At 49.5% G+C, this 18208-nt stretch overlaps 6 protein-coding genes across 6 annotated transcripts; 2 read left to right on the top strand and 4 right to left on the bottom strand.

The window, feature by feature from the left end:
* Window positions 1-172: 172 nt before the first annotated feature.
* On the bottom strand, window positions 173-2354 carry A1O9_03040 (uncharacterized protein; the record flags this gene model as incomplete). Its single annotated transcript, XM_013408610.1, has 2 exons — window positions 173-2120; window positions 2221-2354. 2 exons carry the CDS (start codon window positions 2352-2354, stop codon window positions 173-175), a joined length of 2082 nt encoding a protein of 693 aa, XP_013264064.1.
* Window positions 2355-2806: 452 nt separating this feature from the next.
* On the bottom strand, window positions 2807-3674 carry A1O9_03039 (uncharacterized protein; the record flags this gene model as incomplete). The annotated part of the gene is made up of 2 exons (XM_013408609.1): window positions 2807-3423; window positions 3476-3674. 2 exons carry the CDS (start codon window positions 3672-3674, stop codon window positions 2807-2809), a joined length of 816 nt encoding a protein of 271 aa, XP_013264063.1.
* Window positions 3675-3929: 255 nt separating this feature from the next.
* On the bottom strand, window positions 3930-9107 carry A1O9_03038 (uncharacterized protein; the record flags this gene model as incomplete). The annotated part of the gene is made up of 1 exon (XM_013408608.1): window positions 3930-9107. The coding sequence occupies one exon, from the start codon at window positions 9105-9107 to the stop codon at window positions 3930-3932; it is 5178 nt and encodes a 1725-aa protein (XP_013264062.1).
* A 358-nt stretch (window positions 9108-9465) lies between these two features.
* Window positions 9466-13602, top strand: A1O9_03037 (uncharacterized protein; the record flags this gene model as incomplete). The annotated part of the gene is made up of 1 exon (XM_013408607.1): window positions 9466-13602. One exon carries the CDS (start codon window positions 9466-9468, stop codon window positions 13600-13602), a length of 4137 nt encoding a protein of 1378 aa, XP_013264061.1.
* Window positions 13603-13637: 35 nt separating this feature from the next.
* Window positions 13638-14140, bottom strand: A1O9_03036 (uncharacterized protein; the record flags this gene model as incomplete). Its single annotated transcript, XM_013408606.1, has 2 exons — window positions 13638-13934; window positions 13991-14140. 2 exons carry the CDS (start codon window positions 14138-14140, stop codon window positions 13638-13640), a joined length of 447 nt encoding a protein of 148 aa, XP_013264060.1.
* A 313-nt stretch (window positions 14141-14453) lies between these two features.
* On the top strand, window positions 14454-18134 carry A1O9_03035 (uncharacterized protein; the record flags this gene model as incomplete). Its single annotated transcript, XM_013408605.1, has 1 exon — window positions 14454-18134. The coding sequence occupies one exon, from the start codon at window positions 14454-14456 to the stop codon at window positions 18132-18134; it is 3681 nt and encodes a 1226-aa protein (XP_013264059.1).
* Window positions 18135-18208: the final 74 nt, after the last annotated feature.

Here is an 18208-nt window from a genome sequence, read left to right as displayed (position 1 = left end):
TGGATCGAGCGCGATTGGCGGAATGGCAGCCTTGTGCCCGGGACTATATCTTCCCTTCGCCCAAGCGAGCCGTGATAGGCTGGACGGCTAGCTTTTAGTCTCTTTATGCACATACTGAAATGAATTGGGGTATAGGCTGCTGCTGATTTGCTGGTAAACCTTCAGGCCAAGGTCAGGAAAGCAACCCAAAGAGAAGCTTGGTCCTTCCCCAATAATCCTGCGCTGCCTGGGTCTGAGGTCCTGCGAGGTGAGAGGTATCATCACTTGGGTTGCCAGCCACATTGAGCGCAGCTCGAAGATATGCCTCATCAAATTCGTTCATCACGTATGCAGCCTTGTGCTCTGCGTCAAAGACTCGGGCCTGCACCTGATTTTTAACCTTTGCCACTCCAGACGTTGACCAAATATCTGTCCCGCCAATATCGAACATGACCTCGCACAGCCGTCGTAGGGTCGAGAAGGTTTTCGGAGATGGCATATCTTCCGGCAAGCTTTCCTGTTTGGAAACGGCGGATTTTCCCCTACGCTCACTCATTTGAGATAGTCGGCGTACGACTTCTCCAGCGACTATCTCATGCAGGCGGGGGATAATCTCATGTATCTTCTCAAATGCCATGTGCTTTGGGAATGCGTCCTGCAAAGTAGCAATAGACATCCGAATAGAGCGTATAAGTGCCACCGCTTTTTCTATATCCGAAGAGCCTGAGCTCAGTCGAGTAGCAGCCTCGACAATGCTTGTCTCATATGTAGAAAGACCTTCACGAAGTGATTCTTGCAAAAATCCGACATGATTTTCTGCATCGGTCATACCGAGCTGCTTTGAAAGTTCAATGCTTTCCTGTTCGTCTTCTTCGTCAGGTTCTTCCATTAAATCCCGCCAGGAGGTCTTTGAGAGCTCGGTAAATGAGAATTCTGTTATTTTGATGGAGGAAACCCATTTCTCTAAAGATCTTGTGGCTTTCGCCAGACTCGTATGGTGACCAGTATGCCGGCTCTTCACTTGCTTGATTGCTCGTGAACCTCGAGTATTTGCTCCCGCTTGAGTGATGTCGCCATCCCACAATGATTTTATCTTCGGATGTTCACCCACTCCTTCGGTCAGACTTGAAGTTATATCCTTCAATTGTTTCACTTGACCCAAGCAAATAGACTGAAGCTTCTTGCTCAGGACATTTCGCATCTGGTTGTGCATATTGCTACTCCCTAGAGTTGAGAAGTAGGAAGGTAGCAGGATAGTGTAAAGGTCTTTGCGCAAGTTTAGGACTAGAACTGTGTTTTCCAAATCACGAAGATAAGCATCCAAAGCAGCGACCAGAACTCGAGATGCCTCTTCCGACCAGGTTTCTAACTTCGCCTGTATGTCTTTAGGCGACAGAGCACTTCTTTTGAAGTATGGGACAAACGACTGGATGTCGCTGGAGATTACTGAAATCGTTCTGTCAAGATCCAGTGTCTCCAAATTTCTGAGAGCCTGGTCTGTAAGAATGGGCCGTTTCTGAAGGTTGGTCATCGCCTCCACAAGCGGGCGGCCTACTAGAGCCTTGAATGTTTGTAAAGAGATCAGTTGATATCGCAGAGCTTCATGAATGGTGTTTCCATGAGTGGAAGCGTTACTGAGTGTCCTTCGCATCTTATCCAGTCGCAGCTGGTGAAGGTGACCTAAGGCATCATCCGATGATACACTCGTCACCAGGCAGTAAGAACACAGGGCTTCAACCAGCTGCGAAACTTGGGAAAGAGGACTGATCAGTTTTGCGTCCACCTGCCGCAGAAGTTGGCGCCTCAGAAGCGAGACCTTGTTCCTTAGAAGATCTAGACTGTTGGCTGGGAGCTGATGTTCCCCTAGTGATTTGAGCAGCAAACGAGCTACAACCAATATCTGAGAGCACAGAAGGATTCTCTGTGCGCGCAAGGTCGTGGCCACAGTCGCGCAACATCTTTGCAATAGTCGCAGCTCGGCCAAAACGAGATGCTTCGTCTCTGGAGACTTGGTGGCTAGGTTTTGAATAGGTGGTCTGCAGTTGTGGCCCATCGTCGATAAGTGCTCTTCGGTCACTTTTGTCATCGAGTCCAGGACCACAATTGATTCCGAAGTGGCCAAAAGTTCGCGGTAGCTCCCACTAAATATTTGAAGAATCAGCCACCAAAATGACTATTTGGGTCAGGTTACACCATATTTCAAGATAAACATGAACGGCAAAGGAGGAAGTCTTCACCCACCCCACAAGTGTTCGCAATTTTTCTTTGTCACGGGCTGCAGTTGATTTCAGCTGCTTCTCAATCGCCCGCGTGGTGGGAATGCGGTACTCCTCGAACGCCTGTTGCCATGTTGTGATAGAAGTTCCAGGTTCCATATTGGAGCCCGTTCACAGTGGCCTTGTTTTCGGGGAGATGAACAAAATAATCCAAATAGATTAGAAGTATGGACCTATCCCCTTTGATAATGGGCAGCGCTTCTATGCATCTCCGCAGCTCGTACAATCGATGTTCGAGCAAAGACAAGCTGTCGTTTTCGTGGCTTGATCTTGTGGCATATGCACGCTATTTTCTCAGTGCGGCTCTTGCTCTTGTGGTCCACCCGAAATTTGGATGTACAGTGCTATTACAGCACAAAGATCAGGGCCGCGTGTATGTCTAGGTCTACGTCAATCGATGAGGCATTTCTGGTTCACGTAGAGAACCGAAAGTCGATGGCACACGGATCTGTGCACCTGGGCCATATGTGGCCTTTTTATTGCTCCGGCCTACACACGTTCTAGTGGCTCTTTAGCATATATCTGCATCATCTATAAACACAGGCATGCCTTCAATCAAAGGAGCCATTAATGTACAAAGCCTGACAACTAGGATCTGCCTCCAGCGCGTCGAGCACAGGCTGTAACTCCCCAGCCTGCTCGTCCGTCAGAGGCACCATAGTATCGTCATTTGGCACGTAGACGACCTCTGACTTCTCCATGCGGATCTTCAGGGTTTCCTGTAACCGCTCAGCAATTGCAGTGAGCTCGGTCGGTGGTGTCTCCACGACTAGTCTGCTCTCCTCTTCCACAATGTCAAGAGCCCCTGCGTCAATTGCTGCTTCTAATGCTTCATCTACCCCGATCTTGTCCTGCTCTTCAAAGTGTATGCGACCTTTCTTCTCGAAGAGAAAAGAAGTGGGCCCGACGGTGCCTCCGGCTTTATTGATGATCACTCGGATATCTTGAAGCGTGCGCCTTTTGTTGTCCGTTTCGCATTCGACGACGGCTGCAACGCCATGTGGAAGTAGAGCCTCGATTATGACTGCCTCAAGGGGCAGATTGGCAAGGGACTTGCCCTGGCCTCTAAGGATTGCTACTTCAATCATGTCTTTGGCAAGTTGGCCTTTCTTCGCGGCTGCGATCGCACTTGCGAGATGAGGATTGGCGTTGGGATCGGGGCCGTGGACTGCGGCAAGTTGAGTTGACTGGGACAATCTATCAGAAGGCTGTGTACCTACGTTTCGAAGCGAGAGAAATTTGCTGGGAAAGTCGCGTCCTCTCCCTGGCCTTCTGGAGGTCGTTTACTCCCTTGTCATGTTTGATCTTGGACCATCTGTTGTGGCCAGACGCGCGGAACGACAGGCTCGAGAAATGTCTGCATCGCCCAAGGCAGCTCCGCGGGGCCGCCCGTATTCCAAGAATGAGAGTTAGGCCCATGCAAGACTTCTAGGAAACGTCGGCTGTCTTGAGATCCTTGACTGTTTGTCGGAGGTACTATTTTAATAGGAATTACGGTCGAGCATAAGTGTCCTAAGAGTCAGGCATTTTGATTAGGGGGCCACGGACTCTGCTTGTCCCGCTGGCTTACAGGAAGGCCTGCCAGGTTTATAAGGAGAAACACCATATGATGCTGGTCTACTTCTATTCAAACATATCTAACTCTATCTAGTACCCTTGAGTAGTGCCCGACTTTCATATGTCGATCAAACGTTGTGGCTCTGGTGCAGAAGTAGGCTCTGCTTGTACTAGCGCCTTCATAACCCGCCCAAAATACTGTGCCACAAATCCCTCCGTGTAGTAGCTGTGATCAGAACTATGATCCGCTACAAGATTATGCGCCAACTCGTGACAGAGAATGACCCACCAATAAACAAACGCCTCAGCATTATCAGTGCCGCGTCCTGGCGCCGTGCGTTCGTGAAGGTCGTGGTAATATCGGTAATTGCAGAAAATGCTGCCATTCCGGTTGAAGGCGATGGTTTTCCCCACTGGCTCCATAAATATGTTGATAGTGATAGGATTGAGGCTGAATATTTCTCCAACTGATTTCAAGAGTGTGGCAAACGTCGTGAGGCCGGCGGAGTGCTCGCGGAGGAAGGTCGATGCCTCGTTGGGAGATGCCATGAACATTTGGATTCCATGCTTGATCTCGGCTACAAAGGCCAGCTCATGGGCCGGATGCTCATCGCAGTAAGACTTGGTCTCGGTGAGAACGTTTGTCTCCCCGCGGCTGAAAATATCGGATGAGTTATGGGGACGAGTCTTTTTGACTGCGCTCAGAAGATTTTCACGTAGACGGTGTGGAGCAGCAACGCCATCTTCTTGAGTCTTGGACCCTTGCTGATTGTACTGATATGGTGGTGGAGGATCGCCATTTGTAACGGCTTTCTGTTTACCATTGCCACCTCCATCATCATTGCCCAGCATAGACTGAATATGGCGATTGCCCCAACCAAATTGCTTCGAGAAACTGGAAATCAGGCTTCGACTGGATCTACCATCTCCATCAGCAACTTGTACATTATTATGGCTGGGGTCTCCCGAATGCTGTTTGGGAGAGTCTGGAAATCCGCCAGGCAATTGTTGTTGCTGATGGTTCTGGGTCTTCCCCTGGGAGGCCATGTATTCATTTTCTTCCTCTTCAATCCGCTTTCGTTGCTCTTCAAGTTCCTGTTGACGCTTGTTTTCGGCAAGCCGTGCTTCAGCTGCCTTCTGCCGAAGTATACGGGAGACATTGAAGCCACGTGCCCTCAGCTCAAGCAAGTCAGTTTTCAGCAACATTTCGAGTGTAATTGCGGAATGAAGCTTAGGCCTCGTCAGTAAGATATGAACAAGTGCCTGACTGACTTGGTAAAGGTCAGGCTTTGCACCACTGATCCAGAGTGTGAATTCCTTATTCACTGCAGTGACAACGGCAGTCCTCTTTTCAGTATGGCTGATGTTGCGATCTCGTAATGATCGCCGAAGAGAAATGTTTGAGACTAGTTGAACCTTTAGATTTTTCTCTAACCATTTTGCATCGTGCTTGATGGTATCTGGCGGCTGTTCGTGAAGAAACAACGTTGAACGTTCGAGGATCTGCTTCTGTAACTTCTCGGCCGGTTTTTGGTCTGTTGCTCTTGGCCCATGACGGGCGGCTTCTTCGACCAGAGAACTCAAGAGTGGCGACCCTAAGCTGTAGTAAAACTCCTCGAGACTCTCTTCTTGTGGAGCGGCAAGAATGTTTGTCTTAAACAAGTTATAGTTAATGTAGTCATCGATTATGATAGCATCCTGGGCGCTACATAATTGGAACTCGCGAATTCCTTGTACATCTTCATCAATGTCGTCTGAATACTCTGCTCCGGCTGCAGGTTTATTATTGGAAGTGGGTGCAGCAGGGAGCTCTCTGCTCGCAAGTAAGAAAGGTGACCGCTTCATTTCTGCGAAAAGTTCCTTGTTCTTCTTCAAGATCTTCACGCTATCGGCCATATTGCGTAAGAGGGCTAGGTATTTCTCAGCGTTGCGAAAGGTTGCAGAGATGCGTGCCGGTTCTCTTACAAGAATCTGCGCAATCTCGACCTTTGATGGCTCTTGTTTAGAACCACATTTCACTAGGAAGGCATTTGCTTCGACTCCAAAATCAACGAAGTGGAATATTTCACCAAACACATCGTTCTCGCCTAGAAAACAGTTCCTGGGTGAGGTGTGCAACTTGGGTGCTGATTTCTCTTTACTTTTGGAGAAAATCGGTATGAAATTCATTTCGTTTAGCCAAGGAATGTTCGTCGCATTGATCTCGCCTAGTCTGGTAGCGAAATATGAAAATAGAGTTCGCGCTGCAACAAATGTAGTTGGTGGGCGTTTGCTCAGGATGTTAACACAGAGCTCCATGGGAGGGTTCTGTCGGACGCCGAATTTGATTGCATGAGACACCCAATCTCTCTTTAGAATATCGAAGCCAAGAAGCGCAGCGCCTTCATCGATGAAGCACTGGGATGGTGTGGCCAATTTGTCAGGTTTGTTCTCCAGCGGCAGGAATGGTATCGAGATCTTAGAATAGTCGTAGGCGGCATACCCGGATGAATGGTGGTGAGACAGGAAATAAGTAAGAGCTCTGTCCCTCAAATCGAGGTCCGGACGAGGTGATTTCCCAGCTTCGGCCATGATGGCAATTAGTTCATCAACAGTTGGGACTGTTCGTAGACCAAGGCTGCTCAGGAACCTTCCTTCAGGGCTGCCGCTGCGGTAGAGGCCAGGCCAAGACAAGCAAGGAAGGCTCAGTTCTCGAAGTTCGGGTCGAGGCTCAAACAACTCTCCGACTTTATACAGCTTGCTTGAACTTTCTTCTTCTTTGCCTTTTATTTGTCTCGGGCAGATAGGCGTGCTCCTCAACTTCTGCATGTCCGCACCTGGTATATCTTCGCGAACGGAGGCAAGATATTGTATGAGATCCACGTGGCTACCTCTCGAGTCCTTTGATAAAAGTCGCTCAAAGACCATGCCTAACTCCACAGTTTTGCGCACACCAATCGCTATCAAAAACTTATCCTTTACATTTCCAAGGCCCTTGATGGTTGCAAGATCATCAAAAAGCTTCACATTGGGGAAATAAGAATCGCTTGGCTTCCTCATACCAAACTTTGTTGGAACCACAGTGTGGTTCGTGAAAAGGTCAACCAAAGATGACTTGGAAGACTGGCTGAGTGAGTCCCAATGCTTCGAAAGTAGAGGCAGAATCTGGGAACTGAATTCAGAAGATCGCGTAATATCTTGGTTTTCAGGGAGAGTTTGACGATTTCCAGACTGTGCAATTAACCAACGCACCCAAGGGACTATTTGCAGCTCTTCCCATCCTAAACTTTCTAGTTCGTGCTTGCTCATACTCTTTGTGAACTTAAATGGCATAACTGAAGGGGGTACAGGAAAGTCCACGGGGGTTCTGCTGGGGTTCAGAAAATATTGCATCTCTCCAAGTTGAAGAATTTGACCTCGTTCGCTTTCAGGCTTGTCATCGTTCACCACTGCGACAGCAAGGAGATTGGCGATAGTTGCCTTATCGAGTTGTCCACGAGTTGCTTGCTTTGTCAACCAGCCAAGGAATTCAGCTACTTGGACAGCGGACAGAGGACTTGACTCGAGTGCAAGTTTTATGTCTGAGACGGTCACCTCCGTAATCAAGCCAAAGTCAACAAGTTTTCCCACCAGTTGTTTTGCTTCTGTTGCCAGTCTTTCGGGGATGATTGGAATTCCTGCCATGAAGGTCAAATCTTTAGGAGCAACACGGACATCATGTGTTGGAAGAATGCCACAGGTAGAAACAACTTCAATTGAAGCTTTCTTACTACATGTCCAGAAAGCATCCTCAAGTAGTTGACCTATTGCGGCAGATGGTGTTGACTCTCTGTAAGTAAAGTTTTTGAATATTGTGATGGCTTCGTCCAAGAAGGGATTCACTTCGTCCATGCGAATCTTGGAACGGCCATTGGCCTCTCGCCGAATCTTTTCCTGTAGCTCTTGCATTTCGGTTGACCAGGCTATTCGGCAAACAATGCCGGCGGATCTCAACATCTCCATGTTCCATGTTCTTACATATCTTGCGTTCAAATCAATCGACTCTCGTTCGACGGTAGGTATCACAGAGGGGGCTGAGATATGAGCGCTGAGCCCGGTGGTTTGATGAGTTGGAAATCCAATGAAAATTTTGCCGCTTTTTGCTGGAAGCACAGTGCCAAAGACATCACTAGCTGCAGATGCCTTGGCTAGACTTGAATCCTCGATGTACGGGGCTGTGAGGACTGCAAGTTTTGTGTACTTTGGAGGTGGTTTCTTCGTAGCACGTTCCAACTCTTCGTTGAATTTCTGCCCAGTAAAGGTCTTGATAGTGGCAGTGTTGACATTTAGAAACACGGTGGCTGAAAATTTTGTGGCAAGCATATCCGTGTCATTAGTTACTGGCGTGTCTGGTCTTGCAGCGGTCTGGTTCTCCTCCTGCACGGCTCCAGCCAGTCTGGAAAAGAACTTGCGAAGTGAAGGGCCGGAATCCTGGGCGTGTGCACGGTTTCCGGTATCCTTGGATGCCTTCCATCCTATGATAGCCATCCATTGCCCATCGATCTGCGCAATCTCCTTCGACACTTTCGATACCTTCATGAACCCCTCACTTGTCTTGGGTTCAATGTCTTTGGGAATACCCAATTCGTAACTAGGTGATGTCTTCTTCGTCAATGATAGTACATTCCAGTTGTCTATCCACAGCCCGATATTTTCTAGCCCAACAAAAGTAAGACTGTTCGCCAGGAATTGTGCCAAGGGGAGGAGGGGAGGAACCGGGGAAGTGGCGTCTCGATAGTCGAGGACAAAATTGGTATCTGAAGATGCTTCTGCGTCGTTGAGCTGCAGACGCCTTGTGAAAAGAGAGTTGTTCTTCCAGTAGAACGCCATAGCCTCCCGGCCAGAGGACACGAATGGCTCCTCACAATCGGCAAAGGTAGAGTAGAAACCCACGCCGAATGCACCAATCTTGGTCTCATCGGGGTTACCCTCTGCTATTCTCTTCAGCCGATTCCAATCATTTTCGGTAAATGCCTGCCCGTTGTTCGTCACCACCAGGCGTTTCAAGGTATGGTTTTGGACTGTATGCTTGAGAAGGGCTGAATCAGAGGAGGCCCCAGAAGGTAATGGAACAGTAGTGGATGGCGTAGTCTCGAATTTGATTGTGATTTTGGTGGCGGAAGCATCAGCCGCATTCTGGAGCAACTCTCTCAGGACGGTCCATTCTCCAGAGTATCGAGCCAACACCTTGTCTATGAGTGCTCTAGTATTAACGGTAACAGCCTCTTCATCATTTCCCGAACGCAGAGTCCGTGCGCGAAGGGCGTTGAAATCCATGTCAAAGATAAAAGTAAAGCGTAATCCATCAGCAAAAGGGCCGCAATAACATGTTTATAAAGGATACAGTTGAGGCGAACACGGAGCGATTTAGGAGGTACCAGACTGTCGCAGGCAACTTTCCTACACGATTCGTCGGAGTTAAACAGTAGGCTAAGCGGGTGACGCAGGGCAACTACGAGTCTGCGGCTGCGGTCGCATAGATCTTATCTAATCAGTGGTCACGATTAAGACACCCACAAGACGCGAAGCCATGTGATCACGCGAGATGGTCACGTGCACAATCAAGTGATCAGTTCGTGTTCTCACCCTTTCGCCTTGAGATTCTATCCTCCTCCCACGCTATCACCATGTCATTATGGGATATAATCCATTCTTGCCCACTGCAGGCGCAAGGATCAACACACTATGCGTTCCCATCGGCCACGTCCATCCTGATCGCTTCCAGGACTTCATCAAGATTTTGCGGACTGCTTCAGTTGTTAAGCTCAAGGTGATCAACACCAGCAATCGCCAGCGTAGGTTGATAGGCAATTTTCTAGTTTCGCTGAGAAGCAGCGTTGCTAACTATGCTCGCAATTCAGACACCGAAGATGGATCAATCTTCTTTGATTTGGCCGCGAACCAAGATGCTTCCCGGGCTGACATGTTTCCTCTCGAGCCGAATGGAAAGTGCCAGGTTCTGCTAGGTCTGGTAGATGGTAAGCGGCTTGCCCACTCAACTGAGAGCGGAAATGCTACGGCAAATGGCGATTCAACAACACTGGAAAGTATCAGGGCTCAGTTCGCCGAGCCAATAATCAATGTGCCTGGGCTTGTCGTGCGCCAGTTAGTAATCTTTCATGGAGACCACACATTTATGGATGACTCCGACATTCTCCACGTGCCTGAGACTGATGGCGACGAGGCTGCATTTGACACCATGGTCCGACTATCAGAGAGATGGACTGGAGGAATCGCGGACCTGCTGAAATCTCTCAGAGACAAGCCAATTACTATGGTTCCCGTTGGGAGTTCTCAAGGTTTTCCTCGCATTTCTAGGACTCTTGTGCCGACAATACCAGAAGGGTCTTCTACACCGGTCTCGGCCAAGTCTTCCAGTCCAATATCTGCCTTCAATGAGCCTGAGGTTCAGAGTGACACCTCAAGGGGGCGTTTCAGCATCATTCGAGGCATGTACAGTCTTCAAAGCGGTCTTTGGCTAGATGCCATGGATTCCTTATCGGAAGGAGCTACACTTGCACTTGAGAATCAAGACCACCTATGGCATGGCAAAGCTCTGGAATGCTTACTTGTCTCGATGCTTCTCTTGTCATGGTCAAACGTAGATTACACCGTTCCCCAAATCTGTCGCTCACTTCCCAACAGAAGCGGAATATTTGGTGCGGACGGGACAACACAATCAGCAGGCTCGTTGAAGACTCTTGCTCAGCTTGTCCCACCACTAGTCGAAACCATCCTGGAATCATATGCCAAAATTTCGAACCTAGATCTGGGAGGTTCACTACAGGATTTGCTAAGAGAGTCTCGTGTGAGGCATGTGAATCTATTGGTGACCATCAAAGGCGCAGGTTGCATTCTAAACCGGAACATTCTCGATTATTTGGTCTCCGCTCGTGACCAGAGCCTTGATAAGCCTTTAGAATTTGAAGGAGAATTCGTCTCTATATCCAGAGCTGGGCTTGCTAACATTCTGATTGAGACACTTCAAACCTCTCAGTCAAGCAATAATTTGTCGCATTATACGAGTATGTTGGTTGCTGTGGCAAGCAGCCTGTCCATTTTGGGGCTGGAACGAAAGCATGCGTTTTATCTCAAGCAGCTTATGCAGCAGTTCGCTCCCAAACTTGTTGAAGCACGTAAACTTGGCGCTTCCGAAGTCGGTGTACATCCTGCCGCAGGACTTCCTTCGCTTAGCAATGCACAGCAAGGTGTTATTCCAGAGATGGTTGTTGGAACGAGAATCATGCTAAGCCTTGCGGCAAGCGCTTATGGAGTTGCCTTACCACCTGTTCCATCCCCGCTAGACCGAAGAGCTGCAGATATAAGTGACATTCGAGACAAGCTGTCCATTTGGGCTATTGAGCAGAGCTCTGGCGACATTCTCCTCAAGATTGAAATGCTTCGGGTATGTGTAGGTGTTTGTGAAGCCCTACCGGACATACCAGCTGGCCTGCATTTTACTTCAAATATCCTCCGCGCTTCGAGGCAAACAGTGACGATGCCAATGCAGTCGAAGCCACCAGTTCCAATAATCTCGACCGAGGAACAAGTTCGGCTCCTGGAGAGCATGAGACGAGCCGTGTCTGCAGCCTCCAGACTTGGTGCGGATGGCTATCGAGCTGAATACTGGGATGATTTCCTGGTGCGAGATATACAGATATTCGAGAAAGATACTTTTTCCACGCTTATCGCGCATAAGCCAAGTGATTTGTCCATTCGAACCAGTGGGTTTGCTGACACTGTTCGAGATCCATTCATCTACAACCCTTTCTCTAAGGACAAACATGTGCCGAGTGCTCCTGTCCTTATTGCTGGTGAATTGGCAACGTTTGCGGTCGTACTCCAAAATCCTCTCGAGATCGAGGTCGATATTGAAGAGATCTCTCTGATCACCAAAGGCTCAGCGTTTCAGTCTTCTCCACATGGCATCGTGCTCGGGCCTTTTTCAATTCAGACTTTCACTTTAAATGGAAGACCAACTGCCAACGGCGACTTGGAGGTGATTGGCTGTCGGGCTAGGATACGCAATTGCTACGAACAAGAGTTTCTCACTTTCGTAGATGATTGGAAGATACCACTTAAGCACAAGCCAAAAGCGGTGTTCAAACCTCGATTTCGAACTCGTCTGAAGGAAATGGCCGACGAAATTTCTGCCGATCGTGCGATTGTGTTGTTTGAGCCCCCGGCACCAGCAGATCTAAAATTGAGGGTTATCAATGCTCAACCCCGTTTGATAGTGAAGTCCAGCACCCTGGACCAGCCGTCTATGATGCTGCTGGAGGGAGAGAGCCGCTCATTTACTCTGACCCTGACCAACACTAGTGCGACTGTTGCAGCTGACCTTCTTCTCATAACTACAGATGATTCTGTCATGACCCAGCTTCAGGAGGCCCTTTCTAATAAAGACTTGAATCCGGTTGAGATTTTCGAAGTTCAGTCGCAGATAGCGAACAAGCCCGCAATCTCGGTCAGGAAGAGAGATGGTCCTTACGCGGAAACTCTCCTTCTACCGAACCGAGACATCAGTTACACTGTCGAGGTTACTGGACGACCAGGGCTCATCAGCGCAGCAGTTCATGCAGATTACGCCTATTTGGGGTCTCCATCACCTGAAGTCAGGGACACTTTCTATACTAGGCAAATCAGATTCCCAATCGCAATAACTGTGAATGGCAGCATTGAACTCCCACGTTGCAACATTCTGCCAATCCATGGAGATTTTGCATGGCACCATGGCAGCCAACGGGAAGAGAAACAGGATGCGTCAAATGCCAACGTTAGCGGCGTCGCTGCCTCTAAATCAGGACAGCAGTCGAAGATTCACCACTGGCTTCAAGATCTAGCTCATACTAGTGACTATTGTATGCTGTCGTTAGATTTGCGAAATGTGTGGCCCCAACCATTGTCCATCAGCATACAAGCGAGGAAGTTGCCTAACACCGACCAGGACGACGAGGAACTATCTTGGCAAAATGCATACACAGTTCATGACACTTTACAGCCCGGTATTGTCACAAGAGTGGTGCTGCTGCTCCCGCGTCTATTTGTGGAAGACCCATACATCCCTGTACCAAACCTAGATACGCAGAAACAATTCGTCGTCTCAAAATCCAAAATGAGTACGGAAGCAGAAGCTTCTAGTAGGGAGTCCTTCTGGTATCGAGAGTTGCTCCTGAAGTGCTTACGAGGTACATGGATCGAAACGAGTTCTGGACGACATGGGGAGATCGACCTAAGAAAGGGTATTAGATTAAGTCCGCGTATGGTTGAAGCTTTGAAAGTGGACCACGTCAACATTGACTACGCGATCACTCTCTGCCAGAGTGGTGAGAACTCTAATCGCGGTCCGAGCGTACCAATCAAGCAAATAGGAAGATCACACTTTGTCGTTCAGAACGAAACTTTTGCGACGTTGAAGGTGAGAGTTCATAATCACACCCAGGATACATTGCAGCTACTCCTCCGGCTCCAGCCATCCCTCCGGCATCAACCGCATAATATTGCGCTAGACCTTTCGAAGCGATTCGCTTGGTCGGGCGTGCTGCAACGTCCGTTGCGTCCAGCAATAGAACCCGGTGGTGTCTGTGAGACCGAGTTGGGGATCATTGCGCTGGTCGAAGGCAACTACGACATAAATGCTTCCGTGGAGGAGATCAAAGCTCGGCAGAAAAGGACGCCAGGGAAGACATTAGATGCAGTCGGTGGTGGCGGTGTCGAGCGAAGAATATGGCAGGCTAGATCTCCCTGCCTTATCGACGCCTTGAGTGCATAGGTGCATAAGTGCGCACTCATATTGAATACATTTTTTCAGAGCACTTTTAGAACAAGATCGATGATTTGCAGAAAGACGTCTCGGTCCATTTCAGCTTTGGCTAGTCCAAGTCCCAACATGAGCGAACGGGACTCTTCTGGGGATTTGGTCGCAATTGCAGTGGCAATCTGTGAGGCATACAGCTGACCCATAGTCTCACGGTCTGACCCCCCAGCTCCAAGAAGTGTCCGCGGCTGGAAGCGGGCTGATGGGACAAGGGCATCTTCAGACTGAATGGTCTGAAAATATGGATCTGATTGTGTTGGATTATCACTCAGCAGGGGGACAGTGATCTGCTCATGTTTCAGCATAGGGATACTACTTTAATCAGATACGGAAAGAAACAAACCCATTGGGCCAATCTGCCATCTTGCGTGACTGTGATCATAATTTTGTCTGCAAACGAAATCGACATGACATCGGTCTTGACTCCATTGACTTCACCGACAACCTGCCTTGTTGAAGCTGGGAAAGGTATCGTAACCTTGGAATCATCCATGCTGGCGGCTTGATAGTCTTGTGGTAGGCCCATCTTACACCTGAGAATGGACTTCCTTAATGTAATTCATCGACGAGTATCTCATGTCCAGGAGCAAACATCCACAGTTGATAATGGAGACAAAATGAGGGTGAGGCACGTGAACGACGGCCGGATATTCACCGCCTTGTTGAACCCTCCACAAATGCTCATGCCGCCCTCTTTTCTGCCAGTGCTAATTTTTCTGGTCTTGGGTCTGCATCAGGACTTTTTCGTCAGAGCCACTGCGTCGGTGGTTTGTGCAGTTGAATAACAGGGCATGTCGAACCCAAGTATGCCTCGATTTGTACCTCGGCAGAGGAAACACAAAGTCCGCGCACGGGAGCAGAATGAAACCTCATCCCACATTGAGTCCAACCAAGAGCAAATCATCCCTCTTACCCAACCCGAGAAAGCTGCAAAGAGACAGGCATTGAGGGACGAGTTGAGGGCGCAGCAGCCTAAAATATCGGCCAAGAAGCAAAAGAGGTTGGACAAATATATCGACAACAAGTTGAGAAAGGACGAGACCCTCGATTTACTGCGAAAGCTTGAACAAGAGAAAGAAAAGTACGACGCTGTCATAGAAATATCGAAGAAGCTTGGAAAACGAAGTTTTGGCGATTTTGTTGATGGACAGGTGACTGTGAATGCAGCAGACAAGAGATGGAAAGGCAAAAAGGGCCATGATCATATTTCCGATGTGCAGAGTGAGGATTCGTTCGAGGCGGAGAATCAAGATGCTTTCGCGCCTGTGCGTGACGAAGCAGATAGCGAACGAATGCCTATCCAGGCCCTAGCAAATGCGACAATAAATGGTAGTGGACTTGCACAAGCTTTAATCCTGGATGAGCATGGCTTGCCTATAATTCAGTCCAGGAGGAGGAAAAAGCACCGTGACAAAGTCCTGCCGGCAGAGTTGCCCTGGGAGGGGTTTGACTCGGACTCAGCTGGAGAGGTTGATTCTTCGGACGACAATGAGGACTCAGAAGACTCGATGTCGTCAGAAGGGGGCACTTTTGACACGAGCGAGGAAGGTGAATCAACATCTGAGGCCAGTGAGTCCGGATCGGAATCTTCAGAGAACTCCGCCATCGGCAAGCCGAAAACGAGAAAATCAGCTTTCAAAACGTGGGCTTCTCAACAACTCAACCAATCAATAGGATATGTACCATCTTATGCATCGGGTGAAGGGCAGCTCCTGCCAAAGCCAGCGGCTAAAGAAGCACAACCTCCAGCCCAACAGAATAGTGGACACTCGCAGGAAACTGCAGAGCCACTACCGAATCGAAAAGCATATACCGTTCATGTTGAACGTTCAAAGGAAATCCAGAAATCAAGGACACAGCTACCGATTCTAGAACGAGAACAAGAAATCATGGAGGCAATCCACAACCATCCTGTTGTGCTTGTGAAAGGCGACACTGGCAGCGGTAAAACGACACAAATACCCCAATTCTTATTTGAGGCGGGATATGGCACAAAAGATGGCCCCACACCTGGAATGATTGGTATCACTCAGCCTCGGCGAGTGGCTGCAGTGAGCATGGCCAAACGCGTTGGCGTTGAACTGGGCGATCATGGGGAGAAGGTGTCCTATCAAATTCGATTCGACAGCAACGTATCTTCCGACACTGCAGTAAAATTTATGACTGATGGAATACTGCTACGAGAATTGTCTCAGGACTTGCTCCTCAAGAAATATTCCGTAATCGTCATCGACGAAGCTCACGAAAGAAGTGTCAACACGGACATCTTGATTGGAATGTTGAGCAAGATTGTATCCGCACGAGTACGAAAAACCAAATTCAACCCAGACCCCAAACCGCTGAAACTTATCATCATGTCCGCCACTTTAAACATAGGAGATTTCTTGCATGAGAAGCTCTTCTCTGCATCTGAAAGGCCACTTGTCGTCGAAGCAGAAGGCAGGCAGCATCGTGTTACTCCGCATTTTGCTCTACGTAGCCGACCAGATTATGTTGAAGAGGTCATAGAGAAGGTCGGACGTGCGCACCGGAAGCTTCCTCAGGGTGGGATCCTGGTCTTCTTGACGGGTCAGAATGAGATCAGACAGGTGGGCGACCGTTTGAAGGCTGTGTTGATGCCACGGCATGGAGCCGATACTCGACAAAATTTAACACGAGTACAGATTTCGGCGAGTGAAGCACCACTTGAGGCCGAAGACATGGACATTGGGGACTTCAAGGCCCTAAAAGGCCATGAAGATTTTGATCTTGACATCCTAACACATTCGGAAGACGAGGCAGATGCCGATGAATTCGACATTTCGGATGAAGAAGACGATGACGATGACAGCAAGGACAATCCTGTTCTCAAATCGAGTAAAGAGCCCTACACTTCTGTCCACGTCCTACCTCTCTATTCACAACTTCCGACTTCCGAGCAGCTGAAGGTTTTTGAGCCGCCTCCGTCTGGTTCTCGATTGATTGTCCTGGCGACGAACGTCGCAGAGACTAGTTTGACAATTCCTGGAATTCGCTATGTATTTGACTCTGGTCGAAGCAAGGAACGAAAGTACAATCTCGATTCAGGGGTCCAAAGTTTTGAAATTGACTGGGTTAGCAAGGCCAGCGCGGAACAGCGAGCCGGTCGTGCCGGTCGAACAGGTCCCGGTCATTGTTGGAGACTCTACACGTCCGCGGTCTTCGAACAGTTCTTCCCATCTCACGCAGAACCAGAAATTCTTCGAGCGCCCGCTGAGAGCGTCGTCCTGCAATTGAAAGGATTTGCTTACCCCAAGCCAATCGTGGAATTCCCGTTCCCAACTCCGCCCGCGGCTTTCACCTTGAACAAAGCTGAGCAGCTGCTTAGAAATCTCGGTGCCTTGACGACTGCAGGAGCGATTACCGATCTAGGCAAACAGCTCTCCGTATACCCGCTATCTCCTCGCTTGGGCAAGATCATGGCTGCTGGGGTTGATGATACTACCCTGGTCTGGCAAGTCCTCTCCCTGGTAGCTGGGCTAGCTGTTCCAGAAATCTTCGTTACCGAAGCCCAACTTCATCTGGAGGAGCACCCGTCGCAGAAAGGTGAATTGTACACTCGCGGAGACCAGCAAGAAGATGAGCAGCGCGACCGAAGAAAGCAAGAATACGGGCGAGCGAGGGCAACGCTCAGCCGTCACGACAAGACCTCCGATGCTATGAAGCTCTTCACCGCGGTGTCAATGTATCTCGACGCCCCAGACAAGTCTCAATTTTGCGCCGACTACTTCTTGCGGCCCAAGGCAATGGCGGAAATATCTCAGCTACGATCTCAGCTCGAGTCAATTGTGCGCAGCAACCACCGAACCATCAGCCACGAAATCATCACCAAATCCCACGCGCTGAAACTGTCCTCCACGCGCGTCAGGCAGCTCAACATCATCGCTGCAAGCGGCCACATCGACCGGGTGGCGATCCGCTACGACCGCCTGCCTATGCCTCCGGAACTGGCCATGAAGCCACGCCGCGCGATCGACGTGCCGTACCTCCCGCTCATCCCGCTGACAGATCGAGCCTCAGCCTCGATCGCCGAGAAAGCAGTCTACATCCACCCATCATCAGTACTCTCGCGGCTCACGGCCAAGAATCTCCCAGAGTACATTGTATACAGCCAGCTACAGCGCGCACAGGCGCAAACCGTGAGCACAGCTAGCGACATCCATAATCTCAACGCCATCCCCAAAACCCGCATGTTCCCCCTGACACCCATCACCACCGCACAGCTCTCGCTCCTGGCACGTGACACCGCGCTGATCGAGTACGGCAAACCCGTGGCCAAGAGCAAAATCGAGGATCTCCCTGGCACGCCGAAGCGCAGGGACTGCTGGGTCATGGCCGAACTGAAGGTCGGAGCTGGCGAGAGAGGAGGTGGCCTTGGCTTCGGCTGGCCTCTGCCGCCCGTGAAAGTCAGACAGGTGCTTGATGTTAAGAGCAAAGCTGGATGGAGTGTTGAGGAGGTTTTGAGTTAAAGCTGGGTTGAGAATGGCCGCAGCTGCGTTGACATAGACATCCTTGGATGCCCTTCACACTGCTTGGCCCTTCA

The sequence above is a fragment of the Exophiala aquamarina genome (assembly GCF_000709125.1).
Source record: "Exophiala aquamarina CBS 119918 chromosome Unknown aczIA-supercont1.2, whole genome shotgun sequence".
NCBI classification, from domain to species: Eukaryota; Fungi; Ascomycota; class Eurotiomycetes; order Chaetothyriales; family Herpotrichiellaceae; genus Exophiala; species Exophiala aquamarina.
Note: the sequence above shows the minus strand (reverse complement) of the source record. Positions and strands in the feature narration are given on the sequence as shown.